At 45.1% G+C, this 22,768-nt stretch overlaps 1 protein-coding gene and 1 long non-coding RNA gene across 3 annotated transcripts; both read right to left on the bottom strand.

The window, feature by feature from the left end:
- Positions 1–400: 400 nt before the first annotated feature.
- Positions 401–7,103, bottom strand: LOC311204252 (long-chain fatty acid transport protein 2-like; the record flags this gene model as incomplete). Its single annotated transcript, XM_084280702.1, is given in 6 exon segments — positions 401–439; positions 2,358–2,482; positions 2,990–3,148; positions 3,363–3,572; positions 6,634–6,946; positions 6,948–7,103. Coding segments are annotated over 6 exon segments (1,002 nt in total).
- A 7,454-nt stretch (positions 7,104–14,557) lies between these two features.
- LOC311204253 lies at positions 14,558–17,659 on the bottom strand. Of its 2 annotated transcripts, none has more exons than XR_014618013.1 (3): positions 17,554–17,659; positions 16,041–16,339; positions 14,558–14,967 (listed from the first exon to the last, which is right to left on the bottom strand). It is a non-coding gene; the product is annotated as an uncharacterized lncRNA (long non-coding RNA). The 2 variants fall into 2 exon arrangements; XR_014618014.1 differs by lacking the exon at positions 17,554–17,659 and adding an exon at positions 16,440–16,720.
- Positions 17,660–22,768: the final 5,109 nt, after the last annotated feature.

Here is a 22,768-nt window from a genome sequence, read left to right as displayed (position 1 = left end):
GGGCCCTTTTTTCATCAAGGCCGGCTCTTCCATCTCCATCCCCTTCAAGAACATCTTCCTCCAGGCCACAGCCTTCCAGTATGCTGTGGAGCACCCGGCCTTCACTGTGAGGGGCCCCGAGAGCTTGCGGCCGAAGAAGAGCTCTGCCCTGGTTGTGTCCTTCGAGGGGGGGCTGGCTCCCGCAGCCAGCCGGCTGGTGGTCTCTTGCCCCCCGGCGGCGGGCGGGCAGGGGGCAGCTGTTTCCTGGGAGTTCTACCTGCGGGGCATCCCCGCTCAGAAGTGACCGGGTGTTGCAGTTTTGCATAGCTGGGTGCTAGGACAGAATGGGGGCTGTAGGAAATGGTTGTTGTGAGGAGCTGCTGAAATTCTCTGTGGCCCCAAAGCGTAAACATTGGGCAATTCAAGGCCAGAGGGGCGGCTGACCATTGTCAAAGCGCCTCTGTGAATCACGTATAGGAGAAAAATGGAAGCAGCTGCATTTTGCCACCGGAAACGGGAGTGAGAAGATGTAACGAGCTGTGCAGACACCAAGGCTGGGGAGGGCCGGGGAGGAGGGGCCTTGGGTGTTGGAGGGAAAGATGTCCCTGCAGCTTGTGGAGAAACCCATGGTAGAGTGAGTGTCGTCCCTCCTGCAGTCCATGGAGAAGGCCAAGACCTCTGTAATCAAACCACAAGAGTTTCAGTAATAGTATCCTTTCAGTCAAGTTCTTGCCTTCTTAAAATGTTAATCCCACCTTTCCAGGAGACTTGTGCACTCAAGGCACGTGGGTACATGGGATCACATATTAAGCTTATAAACCTTGTTTATGTAGTGTTTTCTGCACTGGTGTTGAATTCTGTGTACTGAGTAAACAAAAAAAATCCTTCTATTAAATAATGAGAGCTAACTTATCTGTGTCTAAAGATCTGACCTTTGTATATAAACAAACACCAATAATGAGTTATCTGCAGGAGAGCCTCAGATACCACTCAACTGCATCGTTCAGTGGGCTTTGGGTTCAGCCATCATATTCCTTGTTTTTTGTTATGAATCTGTTATTTTTTAACAGGTCACTGCAATGGTTAAGCTAAATAGCTCTGTGTGGCTAACATTACCAAACTCACCCTATTTGGGAATGAATTTATACTTGGCAGCAACCATACCTGTCTCTGAAATACCAGTAGAATTCAAGAATTTACAGAGTATGCCCTGTGAAGCTGTTATATTTGTCTGCACATGCATGCTATCAAGAAACACAACTCCATTTAAAAAAAAAAAAATTAGTATATTGGCTCATTCTTTAAGATTATTTTCCTAAAAAAACCCCCATTTTTTATGAAAGGACATAATCTAGTTTTTTCAGTTCCCCTGTAATTTAGTTATACCTGTTGAATACTAACTAATTATGCATGCTTTGCTAATTGGAATTTTCCATAAACCACAGGACTGACATATAATTTACCACCACCCTTAATTATGTTCAATTTTTGATGAAGACTACTGGCCAAATACAGAGATCGGGTCTTCTGATCGATATAAAACTTTATTTTATTAACTGCTCGTTTTGGGCTAACAACTCAAATAATACAAAGCATACCAGGATCTTCCTTAGATACCCAATTTCTGAGGAATTCTACTGATTTTCTGTAATTCTGGCATCAGAATGGAACCTCTGAACATCTGCTATTTCAACACACATACATAAATTACAAAGAAACTGCAGACCTGATTCTCTGTTCTGGCTCACGGTTATGGCACTAGGGAGACTGACAGATGCTGCCTTCATTGTTACTAATTTCTAATTGCTGTTCAGCAGGCCAACCTCTGTGAAAGTCATTCTATGCAAGCACATTTTTTGACATTAAGGATTAACTAATATGATTGCAGGTTCTCAGCAGGAAAAGTACCTATGAATAGGCACCCTATGCAGACGTTATGTTAAGTGTATGTTCAGAAAGGGTACTCTTCAAATAATCATATTAACATTTAATTCGGGATCACCTGCCTATCTTGTGTTAGGACATTTTAGCTACAAACCCCAAAAAACTAACATTACCCAGAACACAGAACCTTATTTTTTGTTTGCAGGAGGAGTGCTTGTGTCAGGAATGTGTTTTCTCGATCCATTTTAGTGGAATGCCAATTAATGAATTGCCATTGATCCACTACTGAAAAGAATGATTAATTCAAGCCAAAAATGCAACACCCCTCTCCTTGAAAACAGTTCATGTTAGTATGCAGTGAGATTACAGACCTTTTTAAGGAAGGTTTCGTTGGAATCTTCATTTCCCCTCCATTTTCAGTTAGATTTTGAACATAATATAACAAATATTCCCAGTAATTTAATTAGCAAAAAAAGAAAGGCAGTTAAAATTACCGGTGGCACACTGCACAGGTACCGAAGCACTTCCCCAATATACTGTATCACTGTTACGTTGTATTTTCTGCAATCATCCCAGAACTGGCTTGCTGAAAATCTGGCACGTACAACAACAGTTGCACCTGCGTAGAAAGAAGTAAAACAAACAACAGAAGGAACAATTCTTATTATATCATAAAACCATACAGCATTTCTTAGCACAGCATTGTAGAAAGCTTTTAGAATTAGGGATATATAGCTTTTGGAAAAAACCCTCTTCCTGAAACATATTGAAATACAATCTATGCTGAATAATTCTTTTAACCTCTATTTCTGTTCATCAGAAGTTAAAGGCTATTATTGTAGATAAGACTCAATACTAATTGACCCTAAAACTGTGCAAAGAGCTGTCATGTAAGAAAGGATATATCCTTTTCGTCAAAATTTGTACAGAGTTAAAAGCTGTGTAGGTCACGTGAAGATGACAGAGAAATGAGAATGCCTCTTCACTTGGTAACGGAGACACATACAACCAAGTATTTCAGCTCAAAGTTTAGTAGCTAGGGAAAAGCTTAGTGTATCTATGATCATACCTCTGCATGAATTCTGCAGAGAAACATCTTCATCCATACTGGTTAAATGCACAGCACCTTTCATGGTGCATCCATGGACTCCAACAAGGAGGGCAGAGCTATGATAGAGGGGTAGAGCAGTGTACACAATATCTTCTGAGGTAACCTTGCCAGCATCAAACAAACCGCAAGCTAGCATTATGCATTCATGGTTAATCACTGCAGCTTTAGGAAGACCTGTTGAAAGTCAAGCAAAAAGGTGTGTAACTTCACTGGAACAATAAACATAGTAAGACTATTTGGCTTCACAAGGGCTTAAGAAAAGTTTTTTCTCTCATTTACTGATGCAAGTGAAGTAATGTGAGATAACATTGTCTTTCCTTATTAAAAAAATCACAGTGTCTGAAGGGATGTCTGGCCTTCTATATAGCTCTTTGTGAATTTACATTACCTGTAGTACCAGAAGTATAAATGTACATTGCAGGACTTTTAATGGTTGTAGCTGATCTCCAAGACAATGGAGTAGGCTCATCTGAAGCAGCATCTACTTTATCAAGAAAGCTCTCAACTCCTTCTGTAGTGGATGTCTTGCTTAAATAATAAACCTTAACATTTTCTTTCTTCAAGAATGGCAGTATTTCTTCAACAGATTCCTTCAGTTCTGAAAGAGGAGAAAAAAAGTATTATAAGAAAACTCTGCATTATTCTGTGAACTATACTACATCAGCATTGGCTCAGCAGCTTTCATCTTTAGCTGCCACTGGAAAAACTCATGCTCAAGTTGCATCAGCATCCAGCAAAAAGGACTGAAGAGGTATCATGTCTCCCTACAGAACTGGGAGCGATTTGACCTGATTTACTGCAACGGGAACAGAACTGCAGAGGAGCAATCCAAGCACACTTCCTCTTGCCTGCAGACCGTGCAGGACTCCAAGGGAGCATCACCAGCCCCACATCGCTACCTTCCCTCTCCACTGTGGGGAAATGCTTCACTGTGGGTAAGTGCCCACACAGAGTTAAGTGCTTAAATCACCACTATGTTTTATGCAACTCATCTTTCTCAAGTCCCAACTCAAATGGAAGAAACACTGAAAAGCAGAATGGAGAGTGACTTAGCAAGTATTGGTTACTGCTGAAGCTTGGACTCCTAGAAAGTTGTGTTCTGCCTCTCCCTATGCCAGTCTTCTACATGTGTCCTGATTAATCCCAGTTCTCCTCACATCGCCTTGGTATCTCCAACCAACAAAAGCACGCGGTTGCAGGTGTGTGCCATGAGTAGACTAACTCCCTGTGTGATTGGGTCCTGTCTGCCTTTCTCATACTGAAGCAATAATGCAGGTCTCTCTCCTTGACCAGCAGCCAGTTTCAATCAAGATGGAAAGAATGTAGTTGTCCCCAAGACTTTTATTCCCTTAAGAAGATGGATAATTGAATAATAGATTCAAGTGGAGCTAATGAGCCAGGTGATGCAATTGTATATACCTTGTATTTTTAGAAATCCAGAACAAAAGCCGTCGAACTTGCAGGCACTTCTACTTGAACAGATAATCCACAGGATTTAAAATTAATCCCCAATCATAGAATCATAGAATCATAGAATGGTCTGGGTTGGAAGGGACCCCAAGGATCATAGAGCTCCAACCCCCCTGCCACAGGCAGGGCCACCAACCTCCAGGCCTGGAGCTACACAAGGTTGCCCAGGGCCCCATCCAACCTGGCCTTGAACACCTCCAGAGACAACACCACTTTCACTGAAATATCATAATATAAAACTTCCCATAACATGTAATTTATTTTTTACCACTTCTATTTTACTTCAAAGCAAAGAATAAATCATGTTACTAAATCAACAAATCTCTGAGGTGATTTAATACTAAAAACTAAATCACCTCTCCACACTAAATTGACTAGATAAAGCCAAGACCCACATCGAAAGTTTGTCTTAATTGCAGAAAAGCAGTAACACTAATAAAAGCGTTACCTTTTCAGGTCTGGCAGACTGGAATTCCTCATCAAACAATTCTCTACTCCTGCTGTACCTTTGGTCCAAAAACCATGCCAGGATTACCGTGGGTGCCCTGTAGCCACCAAGCTACTCAGGAAAATCTAACAAAGGCTTCTTCTAGTGAACAGGTAAGGGAAACTCAAAATATTAGCACAGCCTGGCCTGTCTCATGCCATTCCACCTGTGCTCTCCAACACTGCACAAATGCGGGACTGCACAGAGTATAAAGCTGGATAGGAGGAGAGTTCTGCTCCTGAGATGCTATCAGGCATGGAGGAGACAAAAGGCAGGCTTTAAGCAAGTATCTCATGAGCTGGCACTTTAAAGATAAACAACCCCCAATAAACTTGCTCTGAGATAAGTAACCCTCCAATAAACTTTAAAATCCTTATTTTATTGTAGGTATAAGTAACTTTAATGACATATAAACTGTACTAATGAATTCAGCATATTTATTTTCAGAAACTTATCTGTGCAAGCACACAGGGTCTCATATGATGGTAAGTTCTGATGAGACAATTTTTATCTTCTGCTCATAAAAGATGAAATGTAATAAAGACAGAGAGGCAGAAAAGACCTAGACTTCTTTCCACTCCCGGTGTCAAGCATGTGGTAATATTTTATGAATATGACTCATTTGTTTCTTTTTCCTCCAAGCTGAAGGCTTTTTTTGAAGATTTCAGGCAAGTAAGTTATAGAAAGAGGAAAAATACATTTCCACACCACAGCTTTTCCTACAGATGCTAATAATTCAAATATTGATTAATTTTGAAATTTCAGCAATTGCATAAAATTTATCCTAAGGCAGAAATCTGTCACAAGAGGTGAAATTTTTTTTTTTGAACTCCTGAAGTTTTGGGGCATATAAAATATTTCCGTTATGTATTATAGATGAACAAGTTCTCCAGCTCAGCTGAAATGTGGTGTATATATATATATATATATATTCGTGTAGAAGTTGTTAATTCTAGACAGGTAAAATTATCTTTGACTTCTTACATGGTCAGTCATTCATACTGTTTGTGCAGACATACAAACATACATGAAGAACTGGGCATGAAATAAGGTCTCTGCTCTATACGGAACAGGGCGCAGCTCTCCATTTAAAACATACAAATACGTCAAAGTCTCATCTACGGAAAATTATTATGGTTTGTCTTCTTGGGTTCACGTGTTTTTCTTTGAACTGAAACTTGAGGAAAGCTTTTCTACAGGCTGCAACAGCCTGCATGTGGCTAAGTCGCTGTCCAGCTGCAGCAGGAGGATTCTTCCGTGCTGCCTTGCTTATCTCTGGACATTTGCGTGAACAAAACCGTCAATTAATTATCTTGTTTATGGCCGAGGGCTCTTTTATTTCCAGGTCTTTACTATGAAACAGCTAACAAGGTATCAGAGCTCAACGCCCACGTCTTGTACACGCGTTGAAAACGAAATCACGGTGCTAACTGTGATGGTAACTGCCTGGCCACCTTCGCATCTGCTCTGCGGCACTTCCCGAGCTCACCCTCAGAACAGCGCGATGGGCACACAGGGCGTCCCTCCGGCCCAGCCGCCCCCGGGCGAGGCACAAGGAGCGACGCCGGCGCTGCCGCCCCGCCGCCTGCGCGCACCAAGCCCGGTAAGGAGCCCCGTCGCCGCGGGGCAAGGGGGCGGCGCGTTAACCGAGCAGCTGCTCGCGGCTGCGCTCCCCGCCGCCCGGGGCCGGTGTTCTCCTCACCTGGGGCCGCCAGCAGCACAGTGGCCGTGCTGCTCTGGAAACAGCACAGCAAGGACGCAGCCCTGATGTTGGAGTTGAGGCAAGCCATGGCGCAGCCCAGCTTGGCGCAGCCCAGCCAGACCCAGACGTAGGCGGGCCGGTTGCCCATGAGGAGGGCCAGGCAGCCGCCCGTCCGCAGCCCCGCGGCGTCGCGCAGCGTCCGCGCCGCCTGGCTGCTCCGCCGCTCCACCCGCTCGTAAGTGGAGACCCCGTCACCGAAGAGCAGCAGCGGCTTGTGCGGAGTCTGCCGCGCCCGTTGCGCGAAGACGTCCAGGAAGGGGCCGGCGGGCCCCGGCTCTGCGCGCCCTCCTCGCTACGCGCGCCATGGCGAGGGCGAAGCGTATGTCCTGGAAGAAGTAGGGCCAGGCGCAGCGCAGCAGCAGCGGCAGGAGCAGCAGCCCCGCCAGCGCCGTGCACAGGGCGGGCAGCATCCCACCGCCCGCTCGGGCACAACCGCTGCGCCTCGCCCCGAGGGCGGGCGGAACGGCCAACGGCCGCGCCTCGCGAGGGACGGGGAGAGCCGAGGCCCGCGCCCGCCTCCTCACAGCCCCAAGGGTCCCGCGGCAGCCCCGTGCCCGTCAGGTGCGGACGGCCGCCCGCAGTCGATCCTTCCCCCGGAGGCGTTGCCTCACCTGTGGGCGGTCGCTCCCCGCCGTAGCAAGGGGCACCCCATCCTACCCACCCCACCCCGACGATCTCCGTAGCGAATGGAAGAGCAGGTGGTGCGAGCCAAGGTGCAGCCGCAGCCTAGGTGCTTGCGGGCTCCCTGCCTGCGTGCCGTGTCGGAAGGTGGCCCCAGCGGTGCAGCAAGAAGAGACACGCAAATTCAGGGTGGCAGACTGGCATCTTTCGTTGCCATCAGGAGGCTTCTCTCGGAGGCTGAGTGCATCCTGCATGGGACACGGGCCATCTGCGCAATCCCTTGTGAAGCTGCAGACACCGGTGGCAGAGGCAGCCGTGCCTAGCCAAGGTTCACACCGGGAGAAGTGTGGGCTGAGGCTTTCTGGTGTATGAAGTGGTGAGCTGCCCCGGGAAACGTATTCCTATCCTCTTGTACCACCCTGGTGCTATTCCTCACCGGGTGGTTACATAGTCTAATAGGTAAGAAGTAGCTGAGACAACTGGAAATTTTAAAAATCCCCCCCCCCCCCCCTTTATTAGTATTCTAGATACACAAAAGGAATTTACAGTCTCAGCCTCTCTGTCTTGCTCTGTTCCAAGGCTAAGAGACACATTAGTTGCTCAGACAACCTTGGAGCAAACTCTAGGAATTTCACCCTTCTGACTGGACCTGGCGACCCAGGGCTTTTCTTGGTGAAGCAGCCATTGCTGTGAATAAAAGCTGCTTTTTCTGTCTTATTTTTCATTTTGTACTCTGCTAAGTGCCACTGGAGACAGTTTCCTGCTGTTTTGTTCCATTTTCAGCTCCCATTTTATTATAAAAACGGATATTCTCACCACAAGGTGAGTTGATTCAGGTCCTTGATCTACGAGGCAACTTTTTTTCACTGCAGACTTTGTTTCCTCTGCCAGATCAATTCAATTTGCTGCTAGGTGAGCTGTGCAACGCAAGTGCTGGATGTTCAGGCAGGGTGGGAGGGGACAGAGCTGTCCAGTTTAGCTGTGGCCAGACCTCCCAGGCAGCTTTTGCAGTTGAAACCGGACCTGGTAGGTTACAAGTGGCCTACAGCCAGCACTGCCTTTCCTGCTTGCGTCTTCCTCCCTGTGAGCCAGTGTCAGAACTCATGGGATTGAGTAAGGAGCTGGTTCAGAGAGTTAGCACAGGTGGAAATTATCTGGTTTATGTCTAGGGTAAAGGATGACTCTCATTAGGCTTTCATATTTGGATGAACTTGGAATATTTTTTTACAGTTCTGTAACGGAGCTACTGTTTCAAACTGGTGTCTCAGGGTCTTTTTAAGAGTTATTCCACAGCTGTGAAAGCTACAGGATATTTTTTAATGCTTCTTTATCTGACGGTAGCTGCCTGGGACAAGTACGAGAAATCGGCACAACCTCTTTGCTATACTCACAACCAGTCTTTCCAAAGCATTGCTGAACTACCAGAACTAATTCCAGCCTCTTGCTCGGAAGACTGTGTAGCAATATTGTGCTGTGGTTCTGCAATGGGATTTCTGAAGAGTTTCCCTCTTCCCTTCTTCAGTTACATCTCTGACTTCCTGCATGGGCAGTGGCGTTAGTTCTGTAACTTTATAGGGGATGGTATTCAGCAGCCAGGAGAGCTAAAAGCCTCAGGGTAATTGATCATGAATGTTACCTAGTGACATTTTGAAGGACCTTTGGCTGTCTTACTATTTGGGACTATTTAAAAAAAAATGAACTTGTACATCTTCACACAAGTACTTGGTTTGCTGGCCAGGTTTTCCACAATATGTTGCTCTAAGCTGTTCTTTGAGATAAACATTTCCAACTGTCCCCCAGTTAGTCTTCTTGCAAAGGTTTTCAGCTCTGTAAAGACTTCAGTCATGAGCTAGCTAGCTTACCTAGACAGTTAAGTTTCAGAGGCAATATTTACTGATGCCCTACCTACCAATGGCAATGAGAATTCATCAGTTTAGTTAGCATTACTAGGCATTTGGATAGCCTCTAACATTTATGAAGCCCTAGCTACCTGTAGCTACAGTGTTCCTTTTGATACTTTTGAGTTATTGCTAAGTTTTGTTTTGTTCTCTAAAACCCACATGAGGCAAAGCCCTCTTAGGAATTAGTCTGTGCTGCACAGCGGGACAATTTGTTTTTCTTCAGTAATCCCAAGAGGTGAAGGTGTGTTACTCCACTGCTAGATATAGTTTTGTGTGTTCAAGTATTTCTCATTACTATAGCAGCTTTAATAGTTAATTAACTGGTAATTTATATATTCTCTGAAGTTATTATATCATAAAATGTGTCACATGTGACATGACTTTGAAGTGGCTGGTGCTTTTCTGTGTTATTTTGTGGGGGAATTACTAATCTAGGCAGGCTATTTTGTGCTTGACTAGTGTTATGGACTGCTATAGCACGTGTTGATATTTTTGCTCAAACAGCTGTCACTTTGGCTATAAACTGCCATATGCTTCAGGGTTTTTTGCTGAACCAATTATCAAATTAAGTATTATTAGCCTAGAGACAATGAGTGCTTTTTTTATTGACTTAGCTGTTTGCTAGGTTTTTTAGTTCAGTAAATCCTATTTAATACCTTATCTTCTTTTTTACCCCTGTTTTCCTGTGGGGGTTTTTTTTTGGGATGTCTTGTTGGGGTTATTTTTCCCCAATTAGCTACTCTAAATACAGAATTTTTTTGTTTGTTTTAGAGAGCTAATGGGGTTTCCTATGATAAATTTATTGTCGCAACTTCTGAATCTAAGATGAGGTTTTATTTCCAGCTCTGGGGAATGATGCACAGACATACTGTGAGGATTAGTTGCTTAATATTTGCAGCGTACAACGAGCTATGATTATATGGTGCTGACTATTTTCTTGCTCCTGCCGCTGTGGCAAGTGGTGCATGAGTTCCCCTTGACTTCAGCTATGAAATCCTAATAGCTCAACAGTTGCTTTTCCTCAGCTTTAGACTAATCTGTTTTACTAGAATCTGTTTTACCAATAGAAAATATAGTTAATGAACTTTATTCACTACACTCTCTTCTTGGCTTCTGTGCTCTACTCGTTTGCTATTTTCCTGCTTACTTCTATTTTCAGTTCTTTGTAGGAGTCATGTTGCCACGGTGCTCATTTGCACTATTCACAGAGCAGGAAAGGAAGGAAAGAACGAAGAGAAAGTAAACCTTGTCGGATGCTATAGAGCTCCTTAGATGTGGGGAAGAGACTGCCACTCTGCAGGTTGACAGTCGAGGCTTTGCAGGGTTTGCCTCAGGCAGGGACATCTTGCTTTGATCCACGAGATGTCAGCAGAGGGTAACAAGTGACTGGAAGTTTGTATTAAACTGCCATTGAAGTTCGCCGTACTGTTTATGAGAAAGTACATGGGCAGGGAGCATGGGAAAGCCCAGCACTCCTTGTGTTGGCTGACTGCAGGATGCTCCAGGCTGCAGCATTTTCTGTGCAGCCAGCCTCCTCTTTTTCTTCCCGTTTTTTTTTCTTTTAAGGTTTGATGGGAGAACCTCATTGTAATGGTACGAGGCAGCATGCTCCAATCTGGCTGCCTCCAGTGACAATAATCACACCACTAAACACTTTCCTAATTACTGACAGGATTCAGACTAGATGACTTGTGGTTTCATTGAACCTGTGTGATGGGTCAGCTGGCTTGGTTCCTTTCTTACTTGTTTCTCCTGACCTTTCCCCGGGAAAGCCCCAAAGGCGTATTTTTTAGGACTGCTAAACTGAGGTCTTCAATCTTCAGTTTCCAGTTTCAAATGCCTTTCTGTCCCATTTATAAATACACAGCTGCTACAAAGGTTTGTTTGCAATTTTACCACAGTGTTTCTCTAAGGTCACAATCAGATGAGACAGTTGCAGCTGATCTAACTCATTTGTGCTGCCAGAAGGGGAGGTTCTGTTTCCCTTTCGTCCTTGTGTGGCCTCCAAGCTCCACTACCTCCCTTGCTCCAGTTCTACTGCTCTTTTGGCACTTCAGTGATGAATTTAGCTCGCTAAACCAATAGAAAACTATGTTTTGCTGGGTGAATCCTCTGCTGACTCACTGAGCAGAACTGGCTCATCAGGGATGAGGAGATAATAGGCAACACCTTGATCTCCTTTCCTACAGGCTACATCTTAAATTCGCCTTCTGTTCCCATTCCACTTGTGAAGGGCTGCAAGTTGTCTTTTAACAAAGCAAAATACTTTTTGTAAATGTAAGAACCAAGTTCAGAGTCTATGGAGAGATAAATCAGTGAATCTACTTGTGGCAGAGTTCAAGCCATTCCATTTTTGCCCTCCCTGTGAAGGTCAGTGAAATACACGCTCTGGCACAACTTACACTGTGCTAACATCAGCAGTTTATTGGTATTTTTCCAGATCTTTCCCCACTTCTAAGGGATGATGTTTAAAAATTTGCAATGCATCAGGATTTCTAGTAGGTCAGCTAGGTGAGCTGACTTGCTGGTCCAATCTGCAGCTGATTTGACGCGTCTGTTCACTGAAATACTATGCAATCACCAACCTTGAAAAGAGTCTCCTTCAAATTGTGTGATTTGCTCCTGCGACCCTGGAATTTCTAAGAAAGCTTTATTTAATGGAATACTCAGGTCCCTCCACACAGTAGATGTTACAGGGTGCCCTCATTTTGCTGCACTCTGTCACAGGCTCTTTTACATTTCTTTATGTTAATGGCATTGCTTTCAAAAGATAAAAAAGGTGTAAATGGGTTGTGAATAAATATGCCATGACTCATTAGACAAAACCATATAGATTGTCTAAATTTAAATGCAGTTAATAACAATGAATCTTAGCTACTCCATTCTGCATATGTTTAGTAGTTTTACCCACTGGTTAGAAGCATATATGGGATCTTGAGAGAGGACCTGGTCTTCAAATTCTCTAGTAGATCTAGTTGGAGATCTAACCATTTTGCTGCAAAGGCAGAATGCTTGTATTGTATATGTAACACTTGCAACAGACTGTGTGTGTCTGTCTTCCCAGCAGTAATTGGTAACTAGATTTTTGTCACTGAGCCCATCCTTATCTTCCATGGATGGACATGTTTGGGATTCATCAGAACAGATGTGCTCTTCGAGATCAGCGAAGGGAGCTGTCAAAGCTCAGGAATTATCTCATCTCCTAATACAGAAACGCCAAAGGGAGCCTTGCTCAATTCTCATTCATGGAGTTGAGATAATGTTTCCATCCCATAAATAGATTTTGAATTCTGTTACTTCATTACAGACACACAGCCTAACTCGATCCAGAGCTATGTCAGTAGAAGTTAGTTCAGAGTTCAGACGGTTAGGTTAATACAGGTGCCCCAGTCGCTTGCAAGCAAGCTCCTTGCTCTCTCCTCTCTGCTGAGGGCTTGTTATCTGTCAGGAACTAAAGTGGCCAAAGGGAGATGAAAGGGTAAGAGTTAAGCAGAAAGCTTAGATGAGCTTTGACCTTGGGAGAATTTAAAATTACTCCTTTTTGCCTTTTTTTTTTCTTCATTTCTGATGGAAGAGTAAATGACATCCATTTGTCCAAATGCAGTGGGTTTTTTTTATCCACTAACTTTAGACATAAATCAGATTCAGCATAAAACTTGTAATGAATTTATGAAATCCTCCGAAGGAGCCTCTCAAATCAAACCCTACTTGTATAATTTGTTACAATCATAGCATCAAGGCAAGCTTAAACAAGCTTAAACTTTTCAGAGGTGTTGAAATATGAGCAACATTGATAGATGCTGTCAACAAAAACATCAAGTAGTGGAATGTAACTATGAAAGAACTGTATTTTCTCAGAAAAGGGAAGGGAGGGGAAAAGAGGCTTTATTCTCCTAGTCTTTACCACTGAGCAGCAGTAAAATGAACAGATAAAATCCGCCCCCTAGTTTAGTCTGACGGTACTCCAGCCGCTTTCACACAGTTAAACTGCATGCATATGCTAGAAAATAGTAACTTGTCTGCCTAAGGGAATATTCAAAAGCTTGAGAAACTGCACAGAGCGACTGTGGCTTATTCCTCTTGTCAGGGAGTCTCTTTGAGGCATTTCGTGTCTTGGTATAGAAAGGAGAGACAGAGGAAGTTTGGGGGTTTTTTTTAACATTCCACCTATAGTAAATGAAGGTCTAATAACTTTGGTGCATTGGGCTGTTCCCTCCAGGAAGCTTGGGATGGATAAGAGGTTGTTGGAGAGCCAAGGCTTCCTCTGTCTTCCAAGAAAGAAAACAAGTGGATCAAATGCTAAGTATTAGTGCAAAAATCATGCAAAACCCCCTTAACATTAGGAGGTCAGTAGCCTCCTTGCAATTGCCCCTCACACATTGGTTAAAGGAACCAGAATTTTTGAAACTTGGTTAGATGTACAATGTGATATGTCTGCGATTTCAACTCCAGTGGGAGTGAGAAGGAAAGCGTATGCACTTGTTACTTCAGGGGCACAGCAAAGTTATATTAATAATTTCTATAAATACTCTGCAGAAAAGATGTGAAACAGTTTCAAATCGCAGATGCTGATGTACAACAGGCTGTGTTGCAACACCATATATTTGAGATTCGAGTGATTTCAAATGTCCTAGAGCCATGAAGTTCACTTGGCAGCCCTGACAAAAAGTATTGGCACAGCACTGACCCTAGAAAATGTTGGCAGATTGTGTTACTGTATACATGGAAATAGTGGTCTGAATGAAATCTATCCTACTGAGTGATGTGCCTTTTGCTGCATGAACCTCCTGCATTTTTCAGTAGTCAGCACTAAACTGCCTCTGGAAATGACAGAGTGTAAAATGTCATGGATTATGATCACCAAATCCTTTGCCTTCATAGAACTTTCTTCAGCGCTGTCACCTTTCTAGACTAGAAACATGACATCTAAAATTAAACCAGATATCCATATGTATGTTGGTACTCGTGTTTATATGCACATACAGTGTAGCTAGTCAGAATGTGGATTTCTGCAAACTCTATTAGGAAAAGAAATTAATTATTAAATCAGCCATTTCTATGATGTAACAGGATTTGTGAGTAGCAGCCAGGAGGACAGTAGAAAGTTCTGTCTTTGTGAAATCAGGTGGATTCAGCCAACAAGGACTATTTTATTTGTTCAAAGTTCCAAACACTTTTTTCACTCCTTTTAAGATGAAAGTTTTGTCTAACATTTATCTCACAAGCGCTCTGCTCTGTCACTGTGTTTACTATTTCAATTGCAACTTCTATCTCCTCACTGGCCACTGGCCAAATCCTCTCTACAGCAGCAGGTTAGTTAAATCTGGTTTACATACGTTAGAAATGCCAATGGTCCTAAAGAAAGGACTTGAGGCAGACACATTAGTGTAACAATAATTTATTATACATTCTTGCAAGAGCAGGTGACCTAACAAAGTAGGCACACCTTTGGTCAGAGTCTGTGGCACTTTTATACCATATCCTTAGTCAGAAATCATTAGGTTACCTCAGACACGTAAACACATTCATAACCTGTCCCGTTTCATATTAAAATGAGCTCCAAGAAGCGATTTCCATCACTCCTCCCCACTGTGCCTGCGCACTGCTGTTTGGTGATGGTGGTTGAGGGTCCTGGGGATGAAGTCAGATGGCTCCTCTTCCTCACCGCAAGTAACCTTCTGTCTTGCACAGACTCAGTTGCCCCTTGGCTCTGATCCAAACCACAAGTTGGGTTTCAGCAGGTTGTGTGTACCTTCAAACAAGGGGGAGCTTGAACTAGTTACAATGAAACGCTTTGCCTGCATTTGTGACCAATTAGAGACAGGCAAGGAATTCATTGAACAGGTAAGGAGGAGGGGGGTACTGGAACTTGTCAAAGAAGTCATTTTATATCCACAGAGCACATAGTCCTTGAGTGTGTAATTTACTTAAAATACGGTGTTAGACTCAAACTTATGCCCCAACTGGTGTTTCTTCTTTATCAGTGAGGCAGAGTCGCTCAAGCCAGGCATTGTTTATGGCAGGTCACCCTGTGGCACTTCAAGCCATCCTGCTGGCAAGCCTTCCTTAACCCTTTACAAGCATCTTAATGCAACATTTTAGCAATGTTGAGACATAAGGCCACAGCTTTCCCACCCCATCACCCATTACTTAGCAAATTAAGCTTGAGGTGGGTCTCCAGGCCTGGTCAAAACCGGCTGGAGTCATCTTTTTTGTCATGCGCCACCATCATGGCGGAAATACTGGGTTCACTGGATTCACACATGCGTGAGCGAATGGGATATTTTGAAGGAAAAGAACTGAAGTCCCTTGGGACATGACTACAGACACTGGGGCTGCGAATAAATGGGAATTTTTTGAGGGCAAGGAGCTGAAATCACTTGGGACATGACTACAGACACTGGGGCTATGAATAAAGGTTTTTTCTGGGGGCAAGGAGCTGAAATCACTTGGGACATGACTACAGACACTGGGGCTATGAATAAAGGTTTTTTCTGGGGGCAAGGAGCTGAAATCACTTGGGACATGACTACAGACACTGGGGCTATGAATAAAGGTTTTTTCTGGGGGCAAGGAGCTGAAATCACTTGGGACATGACTACAGACACTGGGGCTATGAATAAAGGTTTTTTCTGGGGGCAAGGAGCTGAAATCACTTGGGACATGACTGCAGACACTGGGCGTTTTGCTTCGGCCCCCCACCCCCTTTCCAACCTCCTTCCCCTTGCAGAGAGCACCCGCGCATGCTGCGCTCAGTTGGGGGCTGGGGTGAAAGGACCTCACTTTTGAAGCTCATGTGTCACCCTGCCACTCGAAGCACTGTACCTGACTCATCCTCCAGAGCCCCTAAACCCGTCTGCAGACTCTCAGCAGCAGCAGCAGGACTCGCTTTTCCGCTCAATGCATTTTCTGCACGGTCACCGACTTGACTCCAATCTTTCCCACGTCTGGCTGTGGAACAAGCACGCCCGGCTCCTGAGCGTTCCTCTGCCGCACCAGCTGCAGGTTTTCCTGTCGCTCTTTCCAAGAGACGTCTGCGGCGTGAAACTCTCTCAACGGGGCTTCAGTGGGGCCCTTCAACGGCTTCAGAAGGCGCTTGCGCACGGCCTTCTCCAGGACGGCATCTGCAAGGGCAAAGCACAAGTCCAGACCAGCTCCTCCTCTCCAGCAGAGCCCAGACCAACGTCACCGTTCCCAACAGAGACACCCGAGTGCAAGACCTACTTGCCAGGGCCCGTCTGGTGCAGTAGCTGAGGCTGCACATGTTTGCTGACAAGGAAACAAAAGGCAGAGCAGAACCTGTGCTCCATTTTCATTTACGGGAAAAGCTTTTAAAAACCCTGCGAGCCACAGAACCTCCAAAAACCCAATTAAAACCAGGAAAAAAAATCCCAGACCACAAAACCAACAAGAGAACAAAGCCAAATAACCACCAAGCCAAAGACACCAACAAACCCGGAAACCCCAGACACCACAACAACCCCCAATAACCACTGAACGCCACAGCAACCACAACAGGAGCCCTAAGCCCTCCTCTGCCAAAACAACCCCACGAGACAGAAAAGCCACAAGCCGCAACTAGAGAGAGACACAGACCCACACAAACCCCACAGACACCCCAAAATCCCCCCAAACCTGCCAGCCCCGACCAGCTTCCCCTACCCAGCTAAAACAACCCCACAAGCCCGCACCGACCCCACTAACCCCAGCCCCAACGCAAAGCCCCACAGAACCCCCGTACCCCCAAAACCCCGCGAAAACCACAACCCCGAAAAACAAACCCCGGCCGTGTACGGCCCGGACACGCTCAGACTGACCGGAAAGAGCCCAGTAGCGCCCCGCCCCGCCGGCCCCTTCGATGCCTCGTGTCTCCCGTGCCGGCTGCTCGGGGAAGGGGAGCTCTGGCCCGGCCGCACCCCGAGCCCCCGCCGCGACCCCCTCCGCGCACTGCCCGCCAAGCGCGGAGCCCCCCCTCCCGGCCCAGACCCCCCGCCGGAAGCCGCGGAGACACGTCCCGGCACGGACCGGCGCCGGGAGAACACCGGCCGCGGCTGGGGGGGGGGGGGAGGCTGGAACGCGCTGCGCCTCGCCGCCCGCGCGCCCCGCACCGGCCCCCGGCCCGCCGCGACCACTCGCGCCGCGACCCGCCGACCGCCCGGCCCCGGCCGACCCCGCGACGGGCGGCGGAACCGGCGCCTCCCCGGGAGGGAGCGCCCGGCACGCAGCGCGGCGTCACGCAGCCGGGACCGGCGGCGAGAACCGAGGCGAATTCCGCGCGCTCCGCGGCGGATGCCGGGACCTGGGCGAGCCTCACTGCGCGGGCGCACGGCGCACTTGCCGGCGTCCCGACGGGGCCCCTCATCGCCCCGGAAAGCGCGGGAGGCTCCTCGGGGCAGCTTCAGCGCAGGAACCCGGCGAGTGCGCGCGGAGGCAGAACGCAGCGGCCACCCGGGCGCAGCACCGAGCGGATAACGCGCGATCTACTGCGCATGCGCCGGTTCGTGCCCGCAGCTGCGGTCAACCCCTCGTCACTTGACCACGGTGCTCCAAGGCGCATGCGCAGGCTCCTCCGGGCAGCTTCACTGCGCCTTTCTGCGCATGCTCCTCGGTCCTCCGGCGACTCCGCGTCATGGTCGCTAGGCAACGGCCGGCCGCGCTCCAGGCACAGCGAGTCCCGCGCGGCAGCGGAAGCGGCGCGGGCCCGGCCAGGAAGTTTCCCGCCTCAGCTGCGCTGGCCCTTAAGGCGAGAGCAGCGCTGCTCACGCACCCCTGCTTTGACCTGTTGCCCAGCAGCCACACACTTGCCCGCTTCTCCTCCTGCCCGGCTCGCAACTGGGGCGCTGGGCAGAGAAGCTGCCAGCACTGACTCAGGTGCTGCCAGCCCCATTGATGGAAAGATGCCAAAATAACCGTGTCCTTGGCCGAGCTTTCCTGGAAACAATCGGTTCCCTCATCACCTCTGAATAATAAAAATTCTAATGCATTTTACAACAATGTCCAATGCAACATTAAACTGGTATCAAGTAAAACCCAGAAAATTGTTACCCTGATATGGGGGGGGGGGGGGCTATAGAAATAGAAAGAATATTTCACCAGATTTAAGTCAGGTAATTTTGTAGCTTAAAGAAACAGATAAGGAGGCCCACAGGAACTGGCTTGCAGGGAGGTAGATTTTGTAGGGAACAGCTGTAGGAATTTAGGATTCAGGAGACAGAATGGGAACAGGATAACATCCATCACAGAGATGTCAATTATCTCTTCGTTAATGAAGGAACAGATGGCTGGAATACATCCATAGGTCCCCCTATACGGACATAAATTAGTCCAAACGGATAAGAATACTGCAAGTTGGCAGGATTCTTGCGTTCCAGGCAAGGAAGTTGAAAAGTCCATCGTGAGGAAGACTCGGGGCCTTCATCCCATGGACCACCGGAGACCCAGGCAGGCCCACCATTTTTTTTAGGATCTGCGCAAGTGCGAAAGATGATAAACTAATTAGCATACGAGGCGAGGGTAGGCGGGCACAGGTAATTAATATGTATAGGTGTAAATGAATATTCATCATTAGATTGTATAAATACACGAACGGCTTGCTGTGTGGGGTGTGCACGTTTGTGGTGGAGAGATGCCCCGTGCAGCCAGTGCTGAATAAACATACCTGCTTTATAACTTTGGAGTTACAGAGTCTATTTTCCACACGTCATTTTGGCGGAATGATAGTGAGTGTGCGTCCAAAGCAAACAGTAAATCCAGATTCTCCTTCAGGAATGTATCATGTCAGCAGAAGCCTTTGATGAACGCAGCAGCTTCTGAAGTTGATGCTTGTGCAGGAGATTTATTAATCCGTTTATCTCCCATTCTAATTGTACCATGAATTGCTTGCTGGTTTATGCCTCAGTTTACAGTCGTAATGATCTTCCTAAAACCTTTTAGAAATCATACCCATAAATGAAGGTATCCTTGGAAAATTGCATTCTATCCTTACTTGGGTACTTCCATCCCTGTGTGTGTGTGAAGCCTCCCTCCCTGAGCCAGGTCTATCCAGCACCATAACAACTCAGCAATTGCAGCTCTGTGGCATTCCCATGGCGGTGACATCTGCCCTTTTAAAAACAGAGATTTTGGCATCCGTAACGGGAACCAGCTGATAATAAGATGTTGGTTTAACCCAGCTGGCAGCTAAATAAGCAGCAGCCATTTGCTCACACTTCTCCACCCCAGTGGGATGGGGGAGAGAATCAGAAAGGAAAAAGAGGTGAACTTGTGGGTTGAGAGAAAGACAGCGGTTTTTGAAGGAAAAGAGCTGAAATCCCTTGGGACACGGCTGCGGACACCGGGGGCTTTTTTTTTGTTTGGTTGGAAAAGAGCTGAAATCCCTTGGGACACGGCTGCGGACACCGGGGGCTTTTTTTTTTGTTTGTTTGGTGGGAAAAGAGCTGAAATCATTTGGGATAAGGCTGCTGACACAGGGTTTTTTTTTCTTTTGTCTGGTGGGAGAAGAGCTGAAATCATTTGGGATAAGGCTGCTGACACAGGGTTTTTTTTTCTTTTGTCTGGTGGGAGAAGAGCTGAAATCCCTTGGGATAAGGCTGCGGACCCCGGGGGCTTTTGTTTTTTTCTGTTGGGAAAAGAGCTGAAATCCCTTGGGAGAAGGCTGCGTGTTATAAACGGCAGTGACAAATTTGTAAATTTCCAAACATAATTTATTTAAGCAAGATGTGAGCAGGCAAAACAGTGCTGGGCCTCTGGAGGAGACCCTTGCTCCTGCAAACGGCACGCGCCTCACCCCTCTGGAGTCCCCTTTTTATAGTCCCGTAGTTCCGGGTACACGTGGCATATCCTGGTGTTTTTCTGTGGCCGTGTAAGCTGGTAGTGGGGGTCGTCCTGGTCTCTCGTAGTCCTCCTCTACCTTGTGTTCAGTGTCTTATTTGGTTAACTCATTTAATCCTATCAGGATGTTGCTAATGATAAAACAATGGTTCCCCTTTGCCTTGGTTGCCTATTCACAGCCATAGTCTGCCACAGGCACCAACTCAGCAAGCGCTGAAGTTCTTTCAGGTTGTTCCTAGTGATGAAACAATGGTTCCCCTTTGCCCTAGTTACTTATTTACAGTCATAGAAGGTTTGATAACAATCCCTAGTTAGTCTACTTATTACACACTGAAGCCACATTAAAAATAGACAACATACAGAAATGGTCCACAGTGCTCTTTGGGTCTTTACATCTAACCTTTCTTTCAAAGGCATCTGAAGTTACCTGATCAGGGATCAGGACAGAGATGCTGCAATGAGCAAAATTCATTTATTCTAATGAATTATCATAATTCTAATATTCTTGGCCTTTGTAACATTTCCTTTTGTTTACATCAAACAGTCTTGATACAAAAAAGAAAATGTTCCAAAGATTACACAAATTTCGGGGCTGTTATCAGTATATCAAAATATTGCAGAACAACCTAGGAACTCAAGCATTACATCATTAAAATGCAATGGAATAAATTAAAAAGACATTCCCAAGAGACTGACAGTTAGAAAGGTGACAGTGTCCAATGTAAGCCAGGACAGTTTTAATTTTTTTGTTGGACTTTGATGCTACCTTCAGCACAGCTTCTCAGCTGTTGATCTTCACCTAGCAGGTGAAGGTCCACACATCTATATGAAGAACTAAGATATGAACAGTTCCAAACTATGGTGAAGAGCCAAAAGGTTCCAGTCCAGCCTATATGAAAAATTTTTGGTGTAATACTTTCTGTTTCAAAGGAAACAGTTATGTGGGGTGTGACTGATGAAGTAAGCATTGTAATTAAAAGTATCATATGAAATAATGACATCATTAGTAATTGTATTTCGTTAGCAACTGTTGCACAAACAAAACCTGCGATCAGCTCACAAAAGAGGTTAAGACTTACAGTATAATTCTTCTTGTACAGAATTTAAAAAATACATATGCTTTATTACTTTTTTAATCATACAGGAAACAACCTATACTGAACGCTTAATGAACTTATGTTGACAAAGGGAATATAGATTTGAAAATATCCGTTGATTGATCTTAATGTATATTACAATATGTACAGAAGCCTTTGAAAGCCGTATCTATTTATTGTGTTAAGTGTTACTATGAGAAATATCTAATCAGATATTTATGTGGCAAAATAAAAGTTCCACTACTAATTTGGTATGAAACTCAAGAAGAGAACTCATACATCAGGGCCCACTAAAAAGTCCCTAGATATCATCTCTCAATAAAGAAGAAATGCAGTAGCAAAGATGACAAATTACAGTGTTTGTGAACATCAAGAAAAATAATTCTATTCATACAATCTTTTCTATTTTTGTTTCACTTTTCATTGGCGCTATAGTCTTCCAGGTATGCTTTAATGTTTATTAAAGGCAACTTCTAGAATAAATTTAATTTATTTTTCATTACAATGTGAAAAAATATATTGTTCTTCTTGTTCTGATGTTTTTGAGTTTCCTCTAATTCACACTGACATACAATGAACTTGTGGTACCACTGAGACTTTCAGGATACTATTTACTTCAGGATACTGCATTACCAACTGCTTTTTCTTCCCAGAGGAATGCCTCTAAGTATACTGACTGTATTTTGTCATTATGGAATCTTCTTTTTCAGAAAATATCAGCATCAGCTTCCTAACTTTGAGTAAACAAATGTGAATAGAAAACACATATGATATTTCAAGTTTTAACAGTGCAGGTCATGAAAAACATTAGTGATTCCTGATCCATAGTTCATAAAGGCATGATAAATTGTTTATATTCAGTATGTATAGCCGATGCTGCCATAACATTTACAAATTGTCAAGACTGGTGGCAGAAAGAAGTTTCAAGGGATTAGGAGGTAGGCAATCATGATTTTAGAAAAGGGACCTTTTGCTCTGTCAGTCACCCTTTACAATGAATTATTGGATGAAATTGGAAATGAGATTACCAGTGCAACAAAAATAGTCAGGCTAGGTTATCACAAACATTTCTGTTCTTGAAATTAATGAAGTCTAGACTTTGAAAACTTAGGCAAATAGTCACACACTGTCTCATCTAGCCTATGTGCTGGTGTAGAAAGAAGAAACCCACCATGAAATTTACTGTAATTGAATTGTTTTCTGTGAATGGAAGAAAATGGCTGAAAGGCTGCGTAGAAACAGAATGTTTGCTTTTCATACCTAAAGAGGGATGAGGAGTAGAAGTAAGGGCACATCAGCATGTCTGAGAGACTGAACAGCCCGAGGCATTGACATGTTTCAGGTTATTCTGTCATTACCAATGACTTCTTGACACATAGGAAATTTCCATTCTCCTTTCTAATTTTCATCAAAACCAGGACAATCAATTAACCTTTATTCTGTCACTAAGCACAAATAGCTTTGTGTCCTCTAAACAAAAGGATGTATGAAATCTTCTTTTGGAAAATGGTAAGAAATATTTACTAGTGCACAATCTTAAAATTTCTAAAACAATCTTCCAGTCAATATTTTTTTTCTAGACCTCTCCGGTCTTAAGTTCTGCACTGCTTGTCTGAACTATATGGC

This window comes from Gallinula chloropus (assembly GCF_964237585.1).
Source record: "Gallinula chloropus genome assembly, contig: HAP1_SCAFFOLD_223, whole genome shotgun sequence".
NCBI lineage: Eukaryota > Metazoa > Chordata > Aves > Gruiformes > Rallidae > Gallinula > Gallinula chloropus.
Note: the sequence above shows the minus strand (reverse complement) of the source record. Positions and strands in the feature narration are given on the sequence as shown.